Source organism: Leptopilina heterotoma, unplaced genomic scaffold (assembly GCF_015476425.1).
Source record: "Leptopilina heterotoma isolate Lh14 unplaced genomic scaffold, ASM1547642v1 Lhet_305, whole genome shotgun sequence".
NCBI classification, from domain to species: Eukaryota; Metazoa; Arthropoda; class Insecta; order Hymenoptera; family Figitidae; genus Leptopilina; species Leptopilina heterotoma.
Genome location: NW_025111009.1, coordinates 673,157 through 695,765, shown reverse-complemented (window position 1 = coordinate 695,765; position 22,609 = coordinate 673,157). Strand labels below are relative to the sequence as shown.

Here is a 22,609-nt window from a genome sequence, read left to right as displayed (position 1 = left end):
ATTTTAGGAAGTTAATTTTATGTCGTTGTGCTCATTACTCGAAAAAATGTGTAGCGTCTACTTTTTACTATTTATTATTATTTTTACTATTTAATATTTATTACTATTTTTACTATTTCTTACGCAGACGAACGTGTTTTATATAAATTACTATTAGTAGTATAAGGATTCACTACAGTCAGCTAAATCTTTTTTGTATAAGTTCACTGCAAGTAGTAAAAATGATTATTAGTCCGACAATTGTTTTTTAATTTTGAAAATTTGATGTCAGTAGCCTAATTCTTAAAATCAGTAGTTAAAGTCACTTTTCAGTCAGACATTTGCCTCATATTTACTTTGCTATTTATTTCGACTCCTCTTTTATTATAAAATAACAAAAATTCTATTTTGTTAAACAATTTTAAAAAATTCAAGAATATTAAATATTAGTATAGTAGAAGTAAGTTTCAATCAGGACAATTTTTTTTTTTACATTTGTTGTAAAATTTGTAGTAAATTTTTAGTCGTGAAAAACTGTCACAATTTACCCTCAATTCTATTGTGTAAAGTCTGTCAATTTTGATTTCATATTACAATAAATAAAGAAAAAGAATTTCAATTTCGAAAAAATTCAATTGTTCCATGAGAAATGGAAAATAAATCAAAATAAATATTTCCCAGCATAGTATATATATATATAATCAGTTTCCTGGCTCTCATCGACATTATACAAGTTGAATAAAATATTGAAAATTTGTCTCGTCTTCTTGGCGAGCGAAGTGAAGGATTGGCTTAGTTCCAAACACTGAATGGGATACACTTGAAATCTTTGACGATTTTTATTGTATACAGTTTGTTAAGAAACGCCCTGATACATATTTTCCATTCTCAATGTAAATTATATGTATATTCTCCTTTTTTTTAATTAACATTGCAAATTATTCATATTGAATTTTCATGACCTAAATATGTAAAATTAAAAAAAAATTTCCCTTCAAATATTTCTCCTTTTTATATCAATAGAATATATGGAAGAAAATATTTTTATTTAAAAAGTGAAATTAACATTTCTTTCGAGGAAATTGAAATTTTCAATTGAAAATTGAAAAATGCAGTGTAACAAATTGTTGGAAGGATTCTTTTTTTGGGGAAAAAAATTTTTTTTAAGTTATATGAAAAAGTAAAATGTGCTTTTTGATCGTGCACTTGTGAAGTTCATAATGTCTATAGTTATGGCAAAGTGCCACGCAAAGCGGATAATCATTGCTTCATAGAAGCTCGAGGGTGTAATTAGGAAATATTCCAAGATAATAATTAAAACGTAGACTTTCATTTAAATTCTCCTCTGCACCTGTTAGTGTGAAAATCAAACTTCTTCTTTTTCTTAATTGTTATCATTTTCAAACACAATTCGTCACTATTAATTAAATCCGTCGCCAATGAGTTTCAATATTTTTTTTTTTTTGTTAAGTTCATCAGATTTCCGCAGAAAATTATTACTTTAACCTCGGCAAAAAAATTCATTGCATAATTTACGTGAAATTAAATTTCAATTATTGATAATTATTAAATAATTATAATCAATTTATCACAATACAAATATAATAATAAAAATAATAATTTATAATTTGTGTAAATTATTTTTAATAAATTATTAAAATTTAAATAATATAATAATGGAACTAATAATAAAATGAAATAATAATAATAATAATAATAATAATAATAATAATAATAATAATAAAAATATTAAAAATTAAAATTATTAATAATTTTGAAATTGAATTAATAATTTAATATAAATACTTGAATAAATAATTATTAAATGGAGGTTTCTTTAAATGTGATACATTGCTTTGTTGCATGAGAAAAAAGTTAGATTGATTGATTTAGCAAATAAAAAGAAGAAGAGAAGGAAAGAAATGGAAAAAAAGTTGAAGTGCAATCTCTGTAAATTGTCCTCGTCTGTCAATAGAGCGAAAGTCTAAACAGCTTCCTCGATACTTTGATTTTGACACGTTTTGTGTTGGGAAGTACACGTCGAATCGAATAAAGCTTAGAAAAAATGAAATTTATTTTTCTCGCGACTATATGGATAAATATTTGAGGTTCTATTATATATATTATTTTTTTCACTTTGCTCTTATCTCACAAAGAAGTCAAATAAAATTTTCAACAAAGAAATATTATTATTATATCAATTAATATTTTTATAATAACGATAATGACAATTATTAGATATTAAATGCTTTTTGCTAAAACCATTTTAATTATTTTAAAAGAAGGCCTAAATAATAATAATAATAATTGCTATTGTTATTTTTATTAAATTTTGTTATTATCATTATTATTAATTTATTACTATTACTAAATAGTAATAATTGTTATTAAACATATAAATGTAAGTAAATAAAAAAATGAAAAAACAAAATATAAATTTTTATGTTTCGTATTTATGTCTTTAGTATTTGTATTGTAAAAATTAAATATAAATCACTCTCGACGATAACAGGAAAGAGGAGTGAAAAAAATTTCTTTCCGAATATAAAGCATTCTTAAAGAAATCGATTCGTTCTTGGCAGATTTGTTGGAATTTTTAATAATTTCCCAGATGCTGACTATGATGGATCTTTTAGTGAGATAATAGCAAAAATAGTTTTGTACTGCTGTCTTAAAATGCAAGTTGAGGAATAAAGAAAGCAACGCATTATATTAGAAAAGTTTTCTTTGGCAATATTTTCACTGGGGATATTTTTTGCTTGGAAACTGAATTTTTAAATGAAAATGATATTACAAAAGAAAAATAGAATAGAATTCCGCAACACGCATATTTTTCATACGATTGAAAGAATGTTTAATTTTAAATATTTACTAACATTTAACATTATTAACAATTTAATATTAATCATATTACTATCGACAATTCCCGCGCGGCTGACTTCTCACTCACTCTTTTAAATAAAATTAGCAATTTTAAAATTAGAATTTTTGTGTCTTTTTTGTTTGACTCATAAACTATAAATTTACATAAACTAATGTTGAATGAATTTAATTAGAAATTTTAATGAACTTAGATTTTTGAAAAATTTTAATAATTCAAAATTTTCTAAAGTTCGTTAAATTCGTCAATAAATATTTAATTAATTATTAAAAATAGTGGATTTATAGAAGAATTTTAGTTAAAAACACAAAAAAAATTGAATTTTTTAAAAGTTACAAATGATTGCAGAAATTCAATTATTTTCAAATGTAATAAAATTCTTATCACAAAATTCAATTTGGTTCAAAATTTACTAAAAAATCTCAACAATATACCATCTTTATAAGTAAAAAAATTCTTTTTCAAAATTTAATTATTTAAAAAAATTTTAATAAAATTCTTGTCAAAAATTCAATTATTTCCAAAAATCTTCCTCATTTCAATAATTTTCAATATCTACTATTTTAATAAAATTACCCAAAAGAATTCAATTATTTAAAAACAATTTTAATAAAATTGTACGCAAACATTTAATTATTTTCATAAATAATAAAATTTTCACAGGAATTTAAATATTTACTTTTTATAAGTTTCTTCTCAAAAATTCAATTATTTTCAGAAATAATAAAACTCATCGCAGAATTTTAATTATTTTTGTAATACAATTTTAATCGAATTCCTTGCAAAATGTAACTATTCTAAAATATTTTATTAAAATTTATCAAAAGAATTCAATTATTTGAAAATTTGTTAATAAAATTCTTCATAAGAATTAAATTTTAAGAAACATTCAATTATTCAATGAATAATATACTTTTGTATTTAAATAATTGAATTCTCGTAGAATTTTCAAATAAAAATTGAATTGAAAATGAATTTTAGTTTAAATTTTAGATAATAATGGAATATGAAAATAATTTTTAAGAAGTTACAGTAACAATATTCTTTTAATATAAAATAATGATTCGGTAATTTTTAATTATTATAAAACATAAAGAAATCGATCACTCCGAGTCTTCGACTCGGAGTAATCGTTTTCTTTATGCTTTATAACAATATTTTTAAAGTTGATTAATTTCAAAAAGGTTTGAATTTAAAATTTTGTGAAAATCTTAATTCCTATTGGAATGCATGGAAAAATAATAATAATTAAATATTCCAAATATTTAAAAAAAAATTATTGTTTTCGAATAATTTTATAATTAAAGATATTTGTAAATATATTTAACAAAACATTTTTTTAATAAAATTTTTTCCTTTATTTTCAAAAAATTGAAAAATTTTCAGATTTATTTTCAATAAAATTTTCCAAATGACAAATATAATTTATAAACATTTTTTTCCTTTATTTTTAAAAAAACTTTGAATTTTATTAAAACAATTAACTGAAATTAATATATAGAATTGATGCGAATTATTTCCTTATAAAAATTGAGAATTTTCTGCAAAAATATTAAGAAGTTGAAAAAATAAGTAGTCGAATAGGATTTTAGTCAGGCAGGTTCGATTGTTTCATAATAATTATTATTTAAACAAAAAGGGTGATATGATTAGATAACATTTTTTTTCATGTATATGCTTAGAATCAGTAGTAAAAAAAGCACAAGTTCTTCAATTTATAACTATTATAGTAGTAAATATCAGTTTTAGTCAGACAGGTTTTTTTTACTCCAGTGTTAGTAGTGAGAGAAAATATTAGTAGGTCACACTTTTTTATTTTGTTCTCTTGGTACTTAGTAATAAAATGAAAAGTACAATAATAATAAATAAATTAGATTGTAATTATTTGTATTATCATCAGTAGTAAAAGTCGTTTTTCGTCAGACAACAGTTTATTTACTGAATGTTTTTTTTTAATTTAATTTTTATTTTGATTTACTGAAAATTTTATACTGTCAGTAGTAAAAAATGTTTTAGTCGAACAAAATAAATAGATTATTGATTATTGGTATTATCAGCAGTGAATGAGAAGCTTTAGTCAGACGGTCAATTTATAGCTCGTTATTTGTCATGTCTGTGGTAAAGAACAAAAAATAAAGTAGAAAAAATAGAAATAAGTAGAAAAAATAAGAAAAACAGAAGCAGAGGAACAGAAAAAATGTAGAAATAGAAAAACAACGAATAACGTACCTAATTAATATTTTTTATCAGTAGTAAAATATGGTTCTAGTCAGACATGACAAATTTATACATTATTACATAGTATAAATAATATAAATAATATTCAGACCTAAGTAAATTCTAAATTTATTATTTTAAGTAGTGAAAGACGGTTGTAGTCAGACATGACAAATTAATATCATGTTATTTAAAATTTCAGATTAGTCAGACAAAATTAATTAATTTTTATAATTATTCTCAATATGAGTAGTGTAAGTCTATTTTAGTCAGACATAGTCAAAATAATACCTCGTTAATCTTCTCAAAAGTAGAAAAATACAAAATAAGTCAGACCAGTATTAAAAGTTAACGAAAAAATATTTTCAATTTTCTAAATGATGATATTGTAATACCAGAGTCTAACAAAAACTTTTATTTACTCTCCTTTCCAAGTAATAAATGTTGTCGATTTTGTGAAGCCATGCCGAGTATTCAATTTAGAAGTTTCCGGTGCATACTTTGAATAACAGTTTATGAAATTGCGTTATTATACCTTACGCGAAATATTAAAGCGAAATGTGAATACTTTCATTATTGAAAATTTTCCTAATATACGCAAAATCTTTCAATTTGCAAATAAAATTATACTCCTTTACAATATAATATTTCACGAAATAATTAACTTCAATTTTTATATAAATTTCAAGTTTCATATTTCACTGCGCGCCTCTTTAATTGAAAACTAGTGTCTTTGAGAGAGTTGAGAAATTTTTCGTCTTGTTTTTTTACTTTTTCAACCAAACTGCCACACGTAAGAGAAACTTTTTCGATTTTTCTAGACGTTGTATGACACTTCAATCACTTGTGCAATAAATCATCTTCTATAAGTTTTTTTTTCTTAACTTCCTGTCACAACATATGAGTTATGTCAGTTTATAAAACTGAAATCTAGAGTTTTGTCTTTTGTTTATAGAAAATTTATCGAATTTTCTCTATTAGCAAAAAAAAAAAAAATTTGTTTTGCGAAAAAAAACTTAGACTCTAAACTCCAGCATTTATTTTCACTCTTAAACAAAGATTCGATTTCTTTTTAAAGGTACCTTTAATTGTGGAAATTCTCTAAAACTGGAAATTTTTGATTAAAAAAATGAATTTTTTTGGAATCGAGGAGAGATTTCTGTTAATGGTGTCTTTACAATAGAATATTATTAACTTCATTGTGGAAATAATAGAAAAATAAAAATTTAAATCTTCATTTTAATTTCAGGCATGCAGGTAATGAGAGAAATACTTTTTAATGGTACCTTTACAATAGAGTATCATTAATACTGTGGAAATACCCTAAAAATATCAGATTGGATTCTCTACCTAATTAAAGGAAGAGAAAAAGTTCTTTTGTAACGGTACCTCTACAATAGAGAATCATTAATCCCATTGTGGAAATACCCAAAAGAAGCAAGAAAGAGTTAGGAATCGATAAAAACGTATATTTTAAACTAAATTTCTAATGGTCTTTCTACAATATAATACATAGAATAATTACAATTTTAAAGCTATTAAAGGAGAAAAAAGAAAAAAAATTGAAATCTTCTCCTCTAAATATAAACAATACTTACACTTGTGTGGAAAAGTGAAGAATGGCATATAGTTTTACCTATTGTGTTTTGTTTAAAGGAGAGACACAAGCCATTTTAAGTACACCTAGAAAGTCTTAATGAAAGCGCATTAATTAATCACTCAAATGCTTGATGAGTCTTTCAAAAGTTTCCCAGGCTTATTTACATGGGCAGAATTCAAATTGCTTCCATTATACTCCGACAAAACTAATTTAGATTTACTCTTTTGAAAATGAGACAGTGGAAAAACATCAATTACACGAAAATAGTCGTAATTTAATTTTAATTTATAGCAATTAATTTCAAACAAAAATTATTTCAGGTGTTAAAATTTTATAATGAGAAAAATAATTTTTTAATTATAACAATATATAAAGAGAAAATAAAGTAAATAATAGAATTCATAAAAATAAATAAATAAATAATAATATAAAAGAACATATTGTATAATTAATAAAATAATATGTTACGTATCTTTTATATCATTTTTATAAATATTAAAAATTTGTTAATTTAAAAAATTTTATTCTTGAAACTAATTATTATTCAAGGATTGTAAAAACCACTAAATTCAAATTTTATGTTAGTCTTGTAATCAACGACCCTGAAGAACAATGAATTCGAGTAACTAATTAAAATAAAGTCCAATAAATTGGACTTTCAATTTTTAATTTCTAAAATTTTACTTCAGATTTTTCATCATTAGAAACGACTTTCATGTGAATCCGATAAATTTTATTATTACTATTATCACTGTTCAACTTTGTTTTTGTGCTGGTAAAATTTAATTTCGCAAACATTGTTATTCAATAACTTCATTTTCGAAATAATTTTAATATAAAAAATAATTCTGATTAAAAAACTTTTAATTATTCTGAAAAATAAAAAAAAATATTCCATTTAACTTTTTGAACAAAGAATTCTTTTCTCTTTTAAAACTTTAATAATTTCAACTAACTAAATTAATTTAAAAAAGAGAAAATAAAATAATTTTTAAATTTTGCAAATTTCATAATTTTACTAAATGGTCTCATTTTAAATAGTGTTCTCTGGGTAAAAATATATTCGAGAAATAATATGATTTATAAAAATACTAGCAAATACTTTTAAATTATTATTTTATTATTTATAAAATCAAAGTATTTTCAATATAATTTTAATTCAATTCAACAAAAGGATTCAATTATATTTTTTAATTTTTAATTAAATTTTTTCGGAAAAACTCAATTATTTTTTGAAATTTTAATATATTCTTCGAAATAATTTAATTGTATTTATGAATAAAAAAAATTCTTCGCAAAAATTAAATTAATTTTACCTACAAATAATAAAACTCTTCACAAAAATTAAATTAATTTTACAAATATAATAAAATTCTTCTCAGAAATTCAATTATTTTCAAAATTTTCATTTAAAATTTTATTAAAAAGAAGAACTGCATTAATTTCAAAAAAAAACTTAAAGAAATTGTTGAAAAGAATTTAATTTTCTATGAATATTTTTAATTTAATTTAATGGAAAAATTAAAAATTATTTACAATTATTAACAAAAATCGATTATTTCAAAAAATTAAAGAAATTTTTTGAAACAATTCAATTATTGTCAAAACCTTTATAATAGTATCTATTCTTCGAAAGAATTAAACTATTTTCAATATTTTAATAAAATTCCTTAAATGAATTAAATTATTTTAAACAATCGTAATAAAATTGTGAGAAGAATTCAATTATTTTCTAACAATTTTTAAAAAATTAAATAATCAGATGTTCCATTTTAATTATTAACAAATACGATTATTTTAAAAACTTGAAAGAAGTTCTTCATAACATTCAATTACTTTCAAAAATTTTATTTACAATTATAGAAGAAATTATTTTTAAAAAATGCAAAAAATTCTACAAAAGAAGTTAAGTAGGATTTTCTAAAATTGTAATAAAATTCTTTAAGAATTTAATTATTTTCAAAGGTAAATTTAATAAAATTATTCAAAAGATTGAAATTATTTTCAAATTTTTTCATGTTTTGATAAAATTCTTTTCATGAATTCAATAATTTTCAATACATTAATTATTGAATTTAGTTCTACACAATTAAACAGAAACTTTTAATAAAGGTAAAAACAACACAAACATAACGTTAAAATTATTTGCTTTTTAGGCAAATTTTTTTGTTTGTGTAACTTTTCTAATTGACGAGAGTCAGTACTCGACACGGTTTCGAATGATATTGACATGAATTATTGTTTTTCTTATTGGAGTGATTATCTATCAAACACTATTATTAATATTGAATTTTTTTGTAATAAACAATTTGTTCCAAGTTTCTGCAATAAATGTTCAGTGAAGATATTTTTTGGTGTACAGTCATTTTTTACGTAGCCACACATTCAAAATAATCATTTTATAACGGTTTGAATTGTGTAGATAACAGTTTGTTTGTGCAAATTTTTGAGATTTAAAAACCTATAATTTTTAACCAATTTTTTTTAATATTAAAACTTTAAAATTGTTAACCTGCATAAATGAATTTTATATATTTTTTTAAATTCAATTAAAGAATTCTTTCAACTGTAAATTCCTTCCGCTCCACAAAATATGTTAACATCGCAATAATAATGTAAACATTTATTTTTCATTTATACTTTTTATTTAACAAATGATGCTTCCCAGTGAAATTTATAAAATAAAAAAAAAATTCGACACAACTGTTGAAAAGTAAAACGTTCAAAAAAATAAATAATAACAATAACAAAAAAAATATATTAATTTTCAAAACTAGTAAATGAGAAAAAAGTGGAAGAATATGCTAACAGGATTGAAAACTTCAAATTATATTTTAAAAGGAAATAATTTTAGAACTTATTTAAATTTGATGGAAAACTGCATCGAATAAACTGTTAAAAAGAGCAATTTTTTTATTTAAAGGAAAATCGATTGGAAAATAAATTGATGAAAGAAAAAATGTATCGAGTTCTAGAATTTCTTTAATCTAAACGGAACAGAAGATTCGGCAAAGTTTTCAACTAGCAGGAAAACTTGAAAGGTTATTATTCTTCTTTTGTGTGAATGTACACGATTCGAGGGCAATAATATACATATATATATTTACAAAACAAATGGCGCAACATTTGATCGAGGGTCGTCGAGAATATTTTTGCCAACTATAATTGAAATTGCAATAAATATACGTATATAGACAAACATTTATACAACCGTACTGCGTGTTTGCTAAATGCACTTTTTGTAAATTCATCATATTCACTAATTGACGTACATGCATTTTAAATTTTAGTTCAATGACAAATCGAACGATATGTTATTTGAAAACTCAATCCAGTGGAGGAATTATTCTCTTTCAATAAAAGTACCAATAAAAATATATTGGGAAAATTTATCCAAACTTAAAATGTGTGTGATTTCGAAAAAATTTAAGTTTTTTAATAATTTTAGTTTTAATACTGAAAGCAAATTAAACAAAATTTTTAATTATCTTTAGTAGTAGTAGTAGTAGTAGTAGTAGTAGTAGTAGTAGTAGTAGTAGTAGTAGTAGTAGTAGTAGTAGTAGTAGTAGTAGTAGTAGTAGTAGTATAAAGAGTTATTGGTCAGACGATTATTTCGCATTTTCAGTGTCAGTAGTGTAAGCAAATATTATAGTCAGACAATTTTTTTTATTTTTAATACTTCAGATTAAAGTAGTAAAAGAAAAATATTTTTTATTATCTTTAGTGGCAGTAGTAGAAAAAGTTAATAGTTTGACTAATTGTATTTTTTTAGCGTCAGTAGTAAAAGAAGTTATTAGTCAGACTTTTTTATATTTTCACTTTCAGTGGTAAAAAAATGGTCAAAATTATTTTATGTTTTTTTTATACCACTGAAAGTGAAATTATAAAATATGTCTGACTAATAACTTCTTTTACTACTGACACGTTTAAAAAACAATACAATTAGTCCGACTATTATTAACTTCTTCTACTACTAACACTACAGATACAAACAAACATTTTTCTTTTACTACTTTAGTCTAAAGTATTAAAAATAAAAAAAAAATTGTCTGACCAATAACACTTTATACTACTGCTATTAAAGACAATTAAAAATAAACAATTTTTTGTGTCTTGAGTTTCAGTAGTAAAATAAGAAATCAGTCAGACTATTTCTTTATATTTTCAGTGTCAGTAGTATATAAAATATTAGTCCGACTAGTTTATTTTGGAATTATTGTGTAAGTAGAATAAATTATTTAAGTCAGACAATTTTTATATTTTCAATGTCAGTAGTATGAAATATATTAGTCAGACTATTTTTGTATTTTTAGAGTCAGTAGAATAAAACATATTAGTCAGACTAGTTTATTTTGTAATTATGTTGTAAGTAGTATAAAAAGTTATAGTCAGACAATCAGACTAATTTTCCGCGTCTCTAATTGAAAAAAGCATTAGTATTTTTAGTTTATTATTATTTAACTGACACATTAGTAGTTGTAAATAATTTCAGTCAGATCAGACGATTTTCTCTAATGATTATTTAAAGAACTAATAATAAAATTGAGCGTGAAGCTTTTATTAATAAATCCCAAAGGAAGATCAATGTGCTTATACAGTTAAAATCTGAAATTCCGTTCTGAACCAACTCGCGAGGGATTTTGGTTATATAATGCATTTCCTCGAAACAGAATAATTAGTGATGTGAAAAGAGAGAAAGAATATTTCAAGTCTGACCGTGCACTTAAGAATTTTATAAAGTTCGAATTTTTATTTCACAATAATTCTGATATTCTATCAATAAAAAAACAGAATAAGAGATTAATATAGTTAATTATAATATTATTAATATTATATTATTATTAATTATTATAGTAGGTAATATTAATTTATAATATTAATGTTTAGTATTTATTAATGTTTAGTAATGTTAATGTAATTACTAAATTAATGAAATTTAGTAAAGTATATCTACTAAAAAAAATATTGAACTATTAATATAGGTATTACAATGGAAATTGAAATAAAATAATATAATATGACAATATCGAGACCTTTGAAAATTGTAATACGAACATTTACGTGCCGAGGACTTTAATGTCATTGAGTTTAGGTATTTTTCAATTCAAACCGCAAACAACATTCGAAAAATGCATAGAAAACGTTTCTCGTTCTTCTTCCTCTTTTTTTTATCATACATTCTGCATTTTTCTTCTCATTCTAAAGCTCAACTCGCGCGCAGCTTGTACCATTTTCCATCGATAGAATTTCAAATCATTCTCCTTTCGATTTCGAAATCGAGTGTGTCTCTTTTTCTATTTACATCTTTAAAATTCTTCTCCTTTTTTCGTCTGCGCAGATTATCATTTTTTATTCAAAAAAAAAGAAATAATAAATTATTTTTTAAATCCTATAAAAGAATTTTCTATGAACCAACTTCTATTTTTTCTCTTTTCATTGAAATATTATCATAGCAGAAATTTTTTTGTTGTGACATAATTATACTAGTAGGAATAGTAAGAATAATTAAATAATAATAATAATAATATGATAATAATAAAAATACTAGTAATAATAACAATATAATAAATTAATAATAATAATAATAATAATTGAGATTGAACTTGCTGGGAGGATTAATTAAGCTTGTTCTAAAGGCGAAAATTCAACTTCATCAAAGGAATCTTTTAAGTAAATTTAAATTAGTCTCTTATCTTTAGATACCGAGCCATTTTGATGGCCCTGAATGAATTCCAACTTGTCCAGAAGACGCGCAGTAAAATACTCGAAAATTATTACCCAAGTTTCGTGGAAGCTAGAAGCTAATATCTGCCAGTAGGTGAAGCTAGATGGTCAATGGAGCCTTTGTAATCAAGACAATGCTAGAAGAAAAGCTTATTCAGTTACTCCCTCTTTATGTACCAACTAATTGATTAAATTTTATTTCATTTTTCTTGTTATTATGTTTTCGATCTATTATTATAATTTTTATTATTATTTCTCATCAATTCTGCTCTATATTTTTTAAAACAATGTTGTTTACTAATTATTATTATTATGATTTATACTAATTTTTTTATTGGTTTACTGTTTCTATTATTTTTTATTAAAAAATACTTAAAATAATAAAAATTAAATTAAATTAAAAATTAAATTAAATTAAATTAAATTAAATTAAATTAAATTAAATTAAATTAAATTAAATTAAATTAAATTTTTTAATTTTTATTTTTATTATTATTTATTTTTTATTAAATTTAGGATTTTTAATGTTTATTTTATTATTTTTTGGTAATGTATTTTAATGTATTTTAAAATTTTATTTGTATTGTTTTTTTTGGCTTTTTCCTTTCTTAACTTCCTTCAATTTTTTAATATTCCATTACTTTATTAATTTACTAAATTCTTTCTTATTATTTTTAGTAATTTTTCCTAAGATTTTTATTATTATTTTTAGAATTTTTACTTAAATCTTTAGAATTATTTTTAGGATTATTATAGTAGAATATTTCTTATGAAAATAAAAAATTTAACGAACGTAATTTGTCAAAATTCCAATTATCTTTATAATTTATAAATAACAAAATTCTTCCCCAATGTTCAATTATTTTCAAATCAATTTCAAATTCCCAAAAATAGTACGCAAACATTTAATTATTTTCATAAATAATAAAAATTTCTCAGGAATTCAATTATTTACAAATTTTTTATAAATTCCTTCGCAATAAATCAATTATTTTTATAAATAATAAAATTTTTTTTAAGGAATTCAATTATTTTCATAAAAAATAATTAAAAATTGTAAAAAATAATAATTGATTTGAAATGATGCAAATAATTTTAAAAAAGTTACTGTAATAATAATAATAATAATAATAATAATAATAATAATAAAAAAAGATTTGTATTTCAAATTTTTGAAATTCATAATTCCTATGAAAAAATAAAATTGATGAAATATTCAATTATTAATTAATTATTCTTGTTTATTAATTTCAAAAATAAAAGTTTAATAAAAAAAATAAATAAATAAAAAAAAAATTTTAATACAATTCTTTGCAAGTATTCAATTATTTTCATAAATAATAACATTCATCGTAAGGATTCAATTATTTTAAGAAACATTAACATATTTTGCAAAAATTCAATCACTTTCAAAAAAATTTCACGAAAGAATTCAATTTTTTTTAAATTCGTTACAAAATACTTAATTACTTTCAAAAAATTTTCATGAAAGAATTCAATTATTTTCTAAAATTTTAATAAATCCGTCGAAACAATTCAATTATATTTATAAATAATAAAATTCTTTGTGAAAATTCAATTATTATCAAAAAAATTTCATGAAAGAATTCAATTTTTTAAAATTCGTTACAAAAATTCAATTACTTTCAAAAAAATTTCAGGAAAGAATTCAATTTTTTTTAAATTCGTTACAAAAATTTAATTACTATCAAAAAATTTTCATGAAAGAATTCAATTTTTTAAAATTCGTTACAAAAATTCAATTACTTTAAAAAAAAATTCATGAAAGTATTTCATTTTTTCTTATCTTTATAAAAAATTATTTTCAAAATTTTTTAATTAAAATTATTAAAAAAAACTCCATTATTTAAAAAAAAATTGAAAGAAATTCTTCAAAAGAATTTAATTAAGATTATCAAAAATTTTAATAAAATCCTTGTCAAGAATTCAATTATTTTCACAAATAATAAAATTCTTCGGAGAAATTCAATTATTCTCAAATTTTTTGATAAAATTCTTTGCAAAAATTCAATGATTTTCAATAGATTAATTTTAAAATTGAAAAAGATATTTGAAAAGAAAAATTATTAACTATTATTCTCAATATTGCAATAATGTTAACATTAAATTATAGACACATACCTTTCGAGTAAATGATGATTATTAAATTTAAAATTCCGATACTTATATGACAATTATAAATATTATAATTTTGGTGAAATCATGCGCTCCTAAATTTTATAAACCTAACCGTTGAAAAGTTTTACATTTAAAAAAAAAATAAAAAATGACAATAACCCACAAAAATTAATTTTCAAAACAAACAAATGAATGCAAATAATTAATGTATTAATTTATAACTCCATAGTAAATAATTAAAATAAATATTCAAATAAATCTTTATTTAAATTTTATATACCTACATATATTATATATGCAACCAAAAATTGATTTTTTTAAACTAAATTATTATTTTCAAAAACTTTTATTGCGAGGAAAATTTTTATTGCTTTCATTTCATCTCCTCGAAGATATAACGAACCGTATAATAAATAATGACATTGTAAAAAGTGACCTGCACTTTAAAGAGTTATCTATATATAAGAAATATTAAGAGAAGTTTTTCGCGATAGTAAAACAATCATGAGTATAAAAATAATGAAAAATGGAGATGTATTTTGTATATTGCAAGAAAGAGTTTTATGTAATCGTTCCCTAGAGACTTAATGGTTAACAATATAATACACAATACTTTTCAGATAAAACAATAAAGGGAATTCTTGACTATTCAGGAGAATACTACGGTTACATTTAACGTATCATATATTGTCAATCATTGCAATGCTATAGCAACAATTTATGTGACAAGTTATGGTTGTTATGCGGTTTAAAGTTCCAAGTTTATGACCTTTGGTTTATTGTTCGGTTGAATGCGACCTCAAGATATCCGCAACAGAATCTCTACCTAACAATAGAGGAACTATCCAGTCAGGACTAAAATCTTATTTCAATATAAATTTGAAAATGGATTTTACCGAATTTTTTATTTCTTTGTAGGTTATTCATTTTATTTACTTATTTATTTATTATTTATCAGTTAGAAAAAAAGGAAACTTGAGTTTTTATTTTGTAAATTTAAAAAAAAATAAGTAGCTCAAAAAATGTTCGAACGAACTTTCATTTTCTTTGCAAATTATTATAATATTTAATTTTTTTTTTTTAATTTTAATTGTCAAGATGATGAAGAAAAATGTTCTTTCAAGAAAAAAGAAAGATTCATGCGTTACCGGAAAAAAATAGTTTGCTTTTGCCTGGTCAAGATTACCTTTTCTTCATTATAAATATATATATATACCTAACACAGCATCTAGGACGCTTATGTATAAAGAAAGTGTACACGAACGACCTAAAATATGCTGCGGGGGAAAAACAAAAAGACGTATACTAAAAGGTTGCACGAACTCTTTTTGCAACGGAAACTTTACTCGACACGCCTAACTAAAGCTGTTTATAAACTTCCCTTTATGACTCTCGCGAACAGAAACGTTCACAATTACACTTTACATAATGCACTTTACTTGACTTTCAACCAAAAACCTTTCACTTTTTTTTTCTTTCTAAAATTAACCTCACTTGAGATTGTAAATTAGAAAACAAAAAAAGAAAATTCTACTAAATTTCGGGTCCACTCGTAAAAGATCAAACGAAGCGTGAAAAATAATTTTCAAGCTTCACAATTATATTTCAATTTTATTATAGAATATAAATATTTTTTTGGCACTTTTCAAGTTGAAGAGTAAATATAAAAGAAAATAAGAATAAAAATATAATTACATTTTTAATAATTATTAATTATAACTAGCAAAAATTCGCGTATGGATAACTTTTTGCTTATATTTTTAAATTAGCAATTTTAAAAATAATAGAGTTTAAAAATTTGTAATTCAAACTTTTTTTCATAAAATAAAATATGAATTGGAATATAGTTTTAATACTATTATAACTGTAATAATCATATATTCTGAGACAACGAATTCTGGGAAAAGTAGTCAGGTATTTTTATTAAAAATACTGGAAAAAATGTAACTCTTAGAATTCGTAAGAAATTTATGAATTTTGGTGTCTTTTTTGTTTTCCTCATAAACTATGAAATTACCACGAATTCTAATACAAAACCATCAAATTTTTCTATTTCTCACAATAATTTATTTTCTTAACTAAATTCTTGAAGAACTATCATAAAATTATTATTTAGAAATTATTTAATGAATAATTTTACTTAAATATTTTTAAATTAATTGCATTTTAAATGAGTTGCATTTACAATATTTATAAATAGATATCAACTTCAAAAAGTTTTAATTTGGAATTTTATAAAGTTTCAATTTTGAATGAATTTAGTTAGAAATTTTAAAGAACTTAAAATTTTGAAAAAATTTAAATAATTAAAATTCTTCTGAAATTAGATAAATTTTTAATATAGGTATATTTAATTAATTATTAAAAATAATTGATTTATAGAAGAATTTTAATTAAAAACACTAAAAAATTGAATTTCTTCTCCAAAATTTAATTATTTTTAAAATTGTTTCTCAGTTTAAAGATTTTTAATATCTACTATTTTTATAATAAGTTTTCCAAAAGAATTCAATTATTTAAAAGTTTCACAGGAATTCAATTAAAATTTTATTTTATAAATTTCTTCGCAATAATTCAATTATTTTCAAAAATTGTAAAATTTTACAGGGATTCAATTATTTTCATAAATAATAAAACTTTTTTCAGGAATTTAATTATTTTCAAAAATAATAAAACTCATCGCAGAAGTTCAATTATTTTTAATTCCTGTAATTTTAATCAAATTCCTCTAAAAATTTAGGTATAATTATTTTTAAAAATTTTATTAAAATTTGTCAAAAGAATTCAATTAATTCAATAAATTATTTATTTTTGTATTTAAATAACTGAATTCTCTTAGAATTTTAAGATAAAAATTGATTTAAAAATAAATTTCAATTAAAAGTTTATAGATTGTAATTGAATATTAATTGCATTAAGCGTGAATTTTTAGAAACAATTGAATTTTGAAATGGTTTCAAATTAAAATCTTTAAAACTTTGAATTGTTTATATTAAAATTTAGTAAAATTTATTCTGAAATTAATATGGGTACAATTTGTAAAAAATTCCAAACAATATGAATTTCTCTTAGAATTAAAAGTTATTATATATTTGTTATACCTTTTATGCCGAAATTTCTAATCTTTAAGTTTCTAAATACTCAAATTTTTCCAAAGTTTGCGAAAAGTAAACATTTTTTCTTTAAGTATGTATAAGTAAAAATTTTTCAAACATTTCATTATTTTCATAAATAATAAAAATTTCACGGGAATTCAAGTATTTACAAATTTTTTATAAGTTTCTTCTCAAAAATTCAATTATTTTCAGAAATAATAAAACTCATCGCAGAATTTTAATTATTTTTTTAATACAATTTTAATCGAATTCCTTGCAAAATGTAACTATTCTAAAATATTTTATTAAAATTTATCAAAAGAATTCAATTATTTGAAAATTTGTTAATAAAATTCTTTATAAGAATTAAATTTTAAGAAACATTCAATTATTCAATAAATAATTTACTTTTGTATTTAAATAATTGAATTCTTGTAGAAATTTCTATTAAAAATTGATTTGAAAATGAATTTTAGTTTTAATTTTAGATCATAATAGAATATAAAAATAATTTTTAAGAACTTACAGTAACAATATTCTTATAATATAAAATAATTATATATAAAATAATGAATTTAACACTCGATACTCATTAATTATTATATTATTATTATTTATTATTATTATATTGTTATTATTATTAATTATTATAAAACATGAAGAAATCGAGTCGTTGACTCGGAGTAATCGTTATCTTTATGTTTTATAACAATATTTTTAAATTTGATTAATATTTCAAAAAGGTTTGAATTTGAAATTTTTGAAAATCTTAATTCCAATGGAAAAATAATAATAATTAAATCTTTAAAATATTTTTTAAAAAAATTGTTGTTGTCGTATAATTTTACAATTAAAGATATTCGTAAATAAATTTAACAGAAAATTTTTTTTAATAAAATTTTTTCCTTTATTTTCTAAAAATTCAAAAATTTTCAGTGTCATTTTCAATTAAATTTTCTAATTGACAAATAGAATTCATGAACATTTTTTTCCTTTATTTTTAAAAAACTTTGAATTTTATTAAAACAATTGAAATTAAGAAATAGAATTAACGCAAACTATTTCCTTATGAATATTGACAAATTTTCTACAAAAACATTAAAAAAAGGGAATATATCTAATGTTTCTTTTGCCAAAAGAAAAAAAATGATTTAAAAATAAAAATTATGCATAGAATAGGAATATTTACTACTTTTTAATAAAAATAATAAAAATAATAAAAATAATAAAAATAATAATAATAATAATAATAATAATAAAAATACTAAAAATAATAATAATAATAATAATAATAATAATAATAATATAATAATGATGATAATAATATAATAACATGATTAATAATATTAATTAACTATATTGGATAAAAGAGATTTTTATATTTTTTGACTAATTATCAAAATGCTTAATTAATTCTCGGGCAACAATAGATGAATGAAGAGAGTGAGAAAGAGGGGAGAAGAGAAAGAGAGAGGTGAAATGGAAATTCTATATTCTATAATCGGGATTCATGTTACGTTACCTTATATTATCCTCATCGACGAAAAGAACAACAGCACGAGCATTTGGTTTAGAGCTGAGCCGATCCACAATCCTCTCGAAATCTTCGGTCTTTGCGTTTCTCAGGATCTTCTCACTGACAGCCACACAAATATTATATATGGCTGCAAGGGCGATAAAGCTGGCAATACCCTGAAAATGGTGATAACCCCAAAAAAGGGGGAGAAGATCAGACGTCATAAATTAATTAAAGTGAATAAAAGTAGACGGAAAAAAAAATTAGAATTTGTCACATTTTTTTATCGTTACAAAAATGAACAAACAAATATCGATACATACTTCGCTATTTATTTGTTCATTTAAAATGATTATTTTACCGCAAAAGAAAATTTCTCTATTTTTATTATTATTCTATTATATTATATATTATTTTTCATTCTATTTTATTGTTCATTAGAATTAGAATTTTTTTTAAAGAAAATATAATTTTTACGTTTAAAATACATTTTTATTTATTTATTTATTCGCTTTTTAACTGTCTGGAAGTTTTTTTTGTATGCACTTTAAAAAATTAATAAAAAACACTTTCAAAATTTTTTCAATGAAGGAAGATCCTTTTATTGGCAAATTCGCCCATGACTTTTCTATTTAACATGATGTAGCTTCTGAATTTTTCACAAGACCAAGAAAGTAAAGTAGTATCGTGTGAAAGTAATTTACAACCGCAATCTAAATTGAGGTGAGATAAAATTCTCTTCTATATAGGTCTTCAAAGCACACTTTTAATTTTAGATTTATCATTGTCAAAATTTTTACACATTATTCCGCTACGTGAATATTTTTTAATTATGCAAATAACAATCAATCATAATTTCCAAGACGTAAAAAAAAAATAAAAATAATTTTTCCTCGATTCAAAAAAACTTTATTAAAAATTTCCATTAAAAACGTAACGTTTTTTATAAATGATATGTTTTTTAATTTTGTAAATGTAAATTATTATCAAGATGGAGGGGATGAAAACTGATGACACGAGACAAAATTGGCTTTGAGTTTGATGCCAATTATTGGGTACGTTACTTCATCATCGCTTTTTAACGAACTTAAAGTGTCACGTGTTAATTAATGAATTTACGAGCCTCCAGCTTCCAAGTCTAGTACAAATATTTAAGTAATATCTATTACATACGCATGATTAGAATTTAAAAATTACAGTAGAACTTTTTTTTTATTTCCAATTAAAAATTTTTCCAATAAGAAAAAAAATATTAAATATATTTTTTGTTATTACAAAAAAATAGTTTTCTCTGAAAATTGATTTCATTTTTTTGTTATTACGTTATTGATATAGTTTTATTTTATTAATTTTGATCTATTTTTATTGTTTATTTTGTACTAGCAACAATTTTCGCGCGCTAAAGTGCGCGGCTAACTTTTTAGGGTAAACTGAGAAATTTTAAAAATAATAGAATTTTTAACATTTTTTACTTACTTTAATAAAATAAAATTAAAAAGTAAAAGGCAGAATTGTAAAAATAATTTTTTGAAACAATTAATAAAGCATTACTATGTCAAACTGTATTTAAATATTATTCTTCATTAAGTATTAATATTAATAATTAATATTGAAATGGATATTATAAATCTTTAAGTATTAATATTTATTTATGATTATTTTATTTCTGTCTATTATCATCGCTAGTTCTAAAAGAACTTTTTACAGAACCATTTATTATAAAAGAACTTTTTTTTAATTCATGGATTATTTAAACAATTATTTAAATATCATTATCATAATTTTTAATTTATTCTTTTGTTTTAAATTGAAAGGAGAAGATAATATCTAATATTACAATATGCCAATATAATACAAGTTCTCTGTAAATAATATTAAAATATTTCCTCCGCCATAAAGATAAAATAAAATAAATTTAATTCTATTCTTTACAATAGATAAATATTTTCCCTTCAATTCAAATAATAAATATTTTTCTTTAGAGAGATTTCTCTCTCTTGTGTTACTTTATTTTGTCAAAAAGAAAAGATATTTTTCCAAAGACAAAAAATATATTTAAAATATTTTTCTATATTTTTCGTAAAGGACGAATAAGATGCAAGAATAATTATAAAAATATATAAGTTTCTGTACGATGTTAAAAGAATTTTATTTTTTTTCTTTCTTTTTTTCTATGTAAAAATTATAAAGTATGTACTAATTTTTTATTTTAGTGGTGGAAAAAAGGCGCATTTTTGTATAATTATAGAAATTTCATGTGAATTGAGAAGGAAAACTAATGAGTACATTATTTAGTGACAATTTTGCTCCCTTATTTCTTTTTTTTTTTTTTTTTTTTGATGTCAATGCTTGAACCACATTTTTCTCTAGTCCCTTGCTGATATACGACCCACCATTGAGAATTAGATGTCCCTCTGCGATCTTTGTATTGTTCCTTTATCATGTTTTTTTTTGTTCTTCCAGAACACGCGCTATTCATCAACGAACAGAAATTTTCTACAAGACTTGATTCTTTTTTCGATTTTTAATAATTGCTTACTTGGTCTTTAATAATTAACAAGCATTTTTAAATTTAATAAATTCCCAGTCCCCTCGAATTTGTTTCCAAAAATTTCTCATCAATCATGAGTTCCAAAAAAATAGCAAGTAATAAAAATAGACTTTAGAAATAGATTTTAAAATTGAAAAATCTGAGTAATTTCTGGATCTTCATCACAATTTTTAACGAAATTAAAATCTTTTTTTTTAGAAATTATTAAAAAATTTCCATTATTTTTATTTCATAATTACAAGTCTTATACAAAATCAATTTTTTTATTTTAAAAAAGAAAACAAACGTAAATTTGAACCATTTATATTTGTTAATAATCGCAAATTGAAAAAAAAATATTCAGTTTTTTAGTAATAAATAACAAAAATTTACATGATTTCTATTTCTTCATCAAAATTTCTTATCAAGCTCTCAGATATTTTTAAAAATAAAAGAAAACATTTTTCATAAATTAATTCAAAATTTTTAATTGAAAAAAATTGTGGAATTAAAAACATTTTTATAAGATAATAAAAAAATTCGAGTAATTTCCGTTTTTTAATCACAATTTTTAAGGAAATTACATTTTTTTTAGAAATTAATGAGACATTTTTGTATACATAATTTCTATTTCATAATTTCGTTTTTTTGGAGAAAGAAGAAAAAATTAATCAATTTGGACCATTTAAAATTCTCCATCATAAGTTTTTAACAGAGCTTTATAACATAATGGGAAAAAATAATAATAATATTGAATTGGCAATTACATTGTTTTTACTAAATTTTTAATATTTTTTTTTGCATAAATTCGATTTGTCAATCACAATTTTTCTTTGATAATAAAATTGAGATTTTTAGTTTCTTTTGGAAAAAAGAAATTCGTAATTTCTCTTTTTTAATTGAAAATAAAATTGAGAATTTTAAAAGA

At 21.3% G+C, this 22,609-nt stretch overlaps 1 protein-coding gene across 2 annotated transcripts in view; it reads right to left on the bottom strand.

Annotated features, from left to right (window-relative positions):
* Window positions 1-22,609, bottom strand: part of LOC122504579 (metabotropic glutamate receptor 7-like) — a 330,791-nt gene that overhangs the window by 118,791 nt on the left and 189,391 nt on the right. For both annotated transcript variants that reach the window (XM_043615752.1, XM_043615753.1), the window contains exon 6: window positions 19,158-19,327. In XM_043615752.1, coding sequence (XP_043471687.1) covers window positions 19,158-19,327 — 170 coding nt within the window. The remainder of the gene's footprint in view (window positions 1-19,157; window positions 19,328-22,609) is intronic.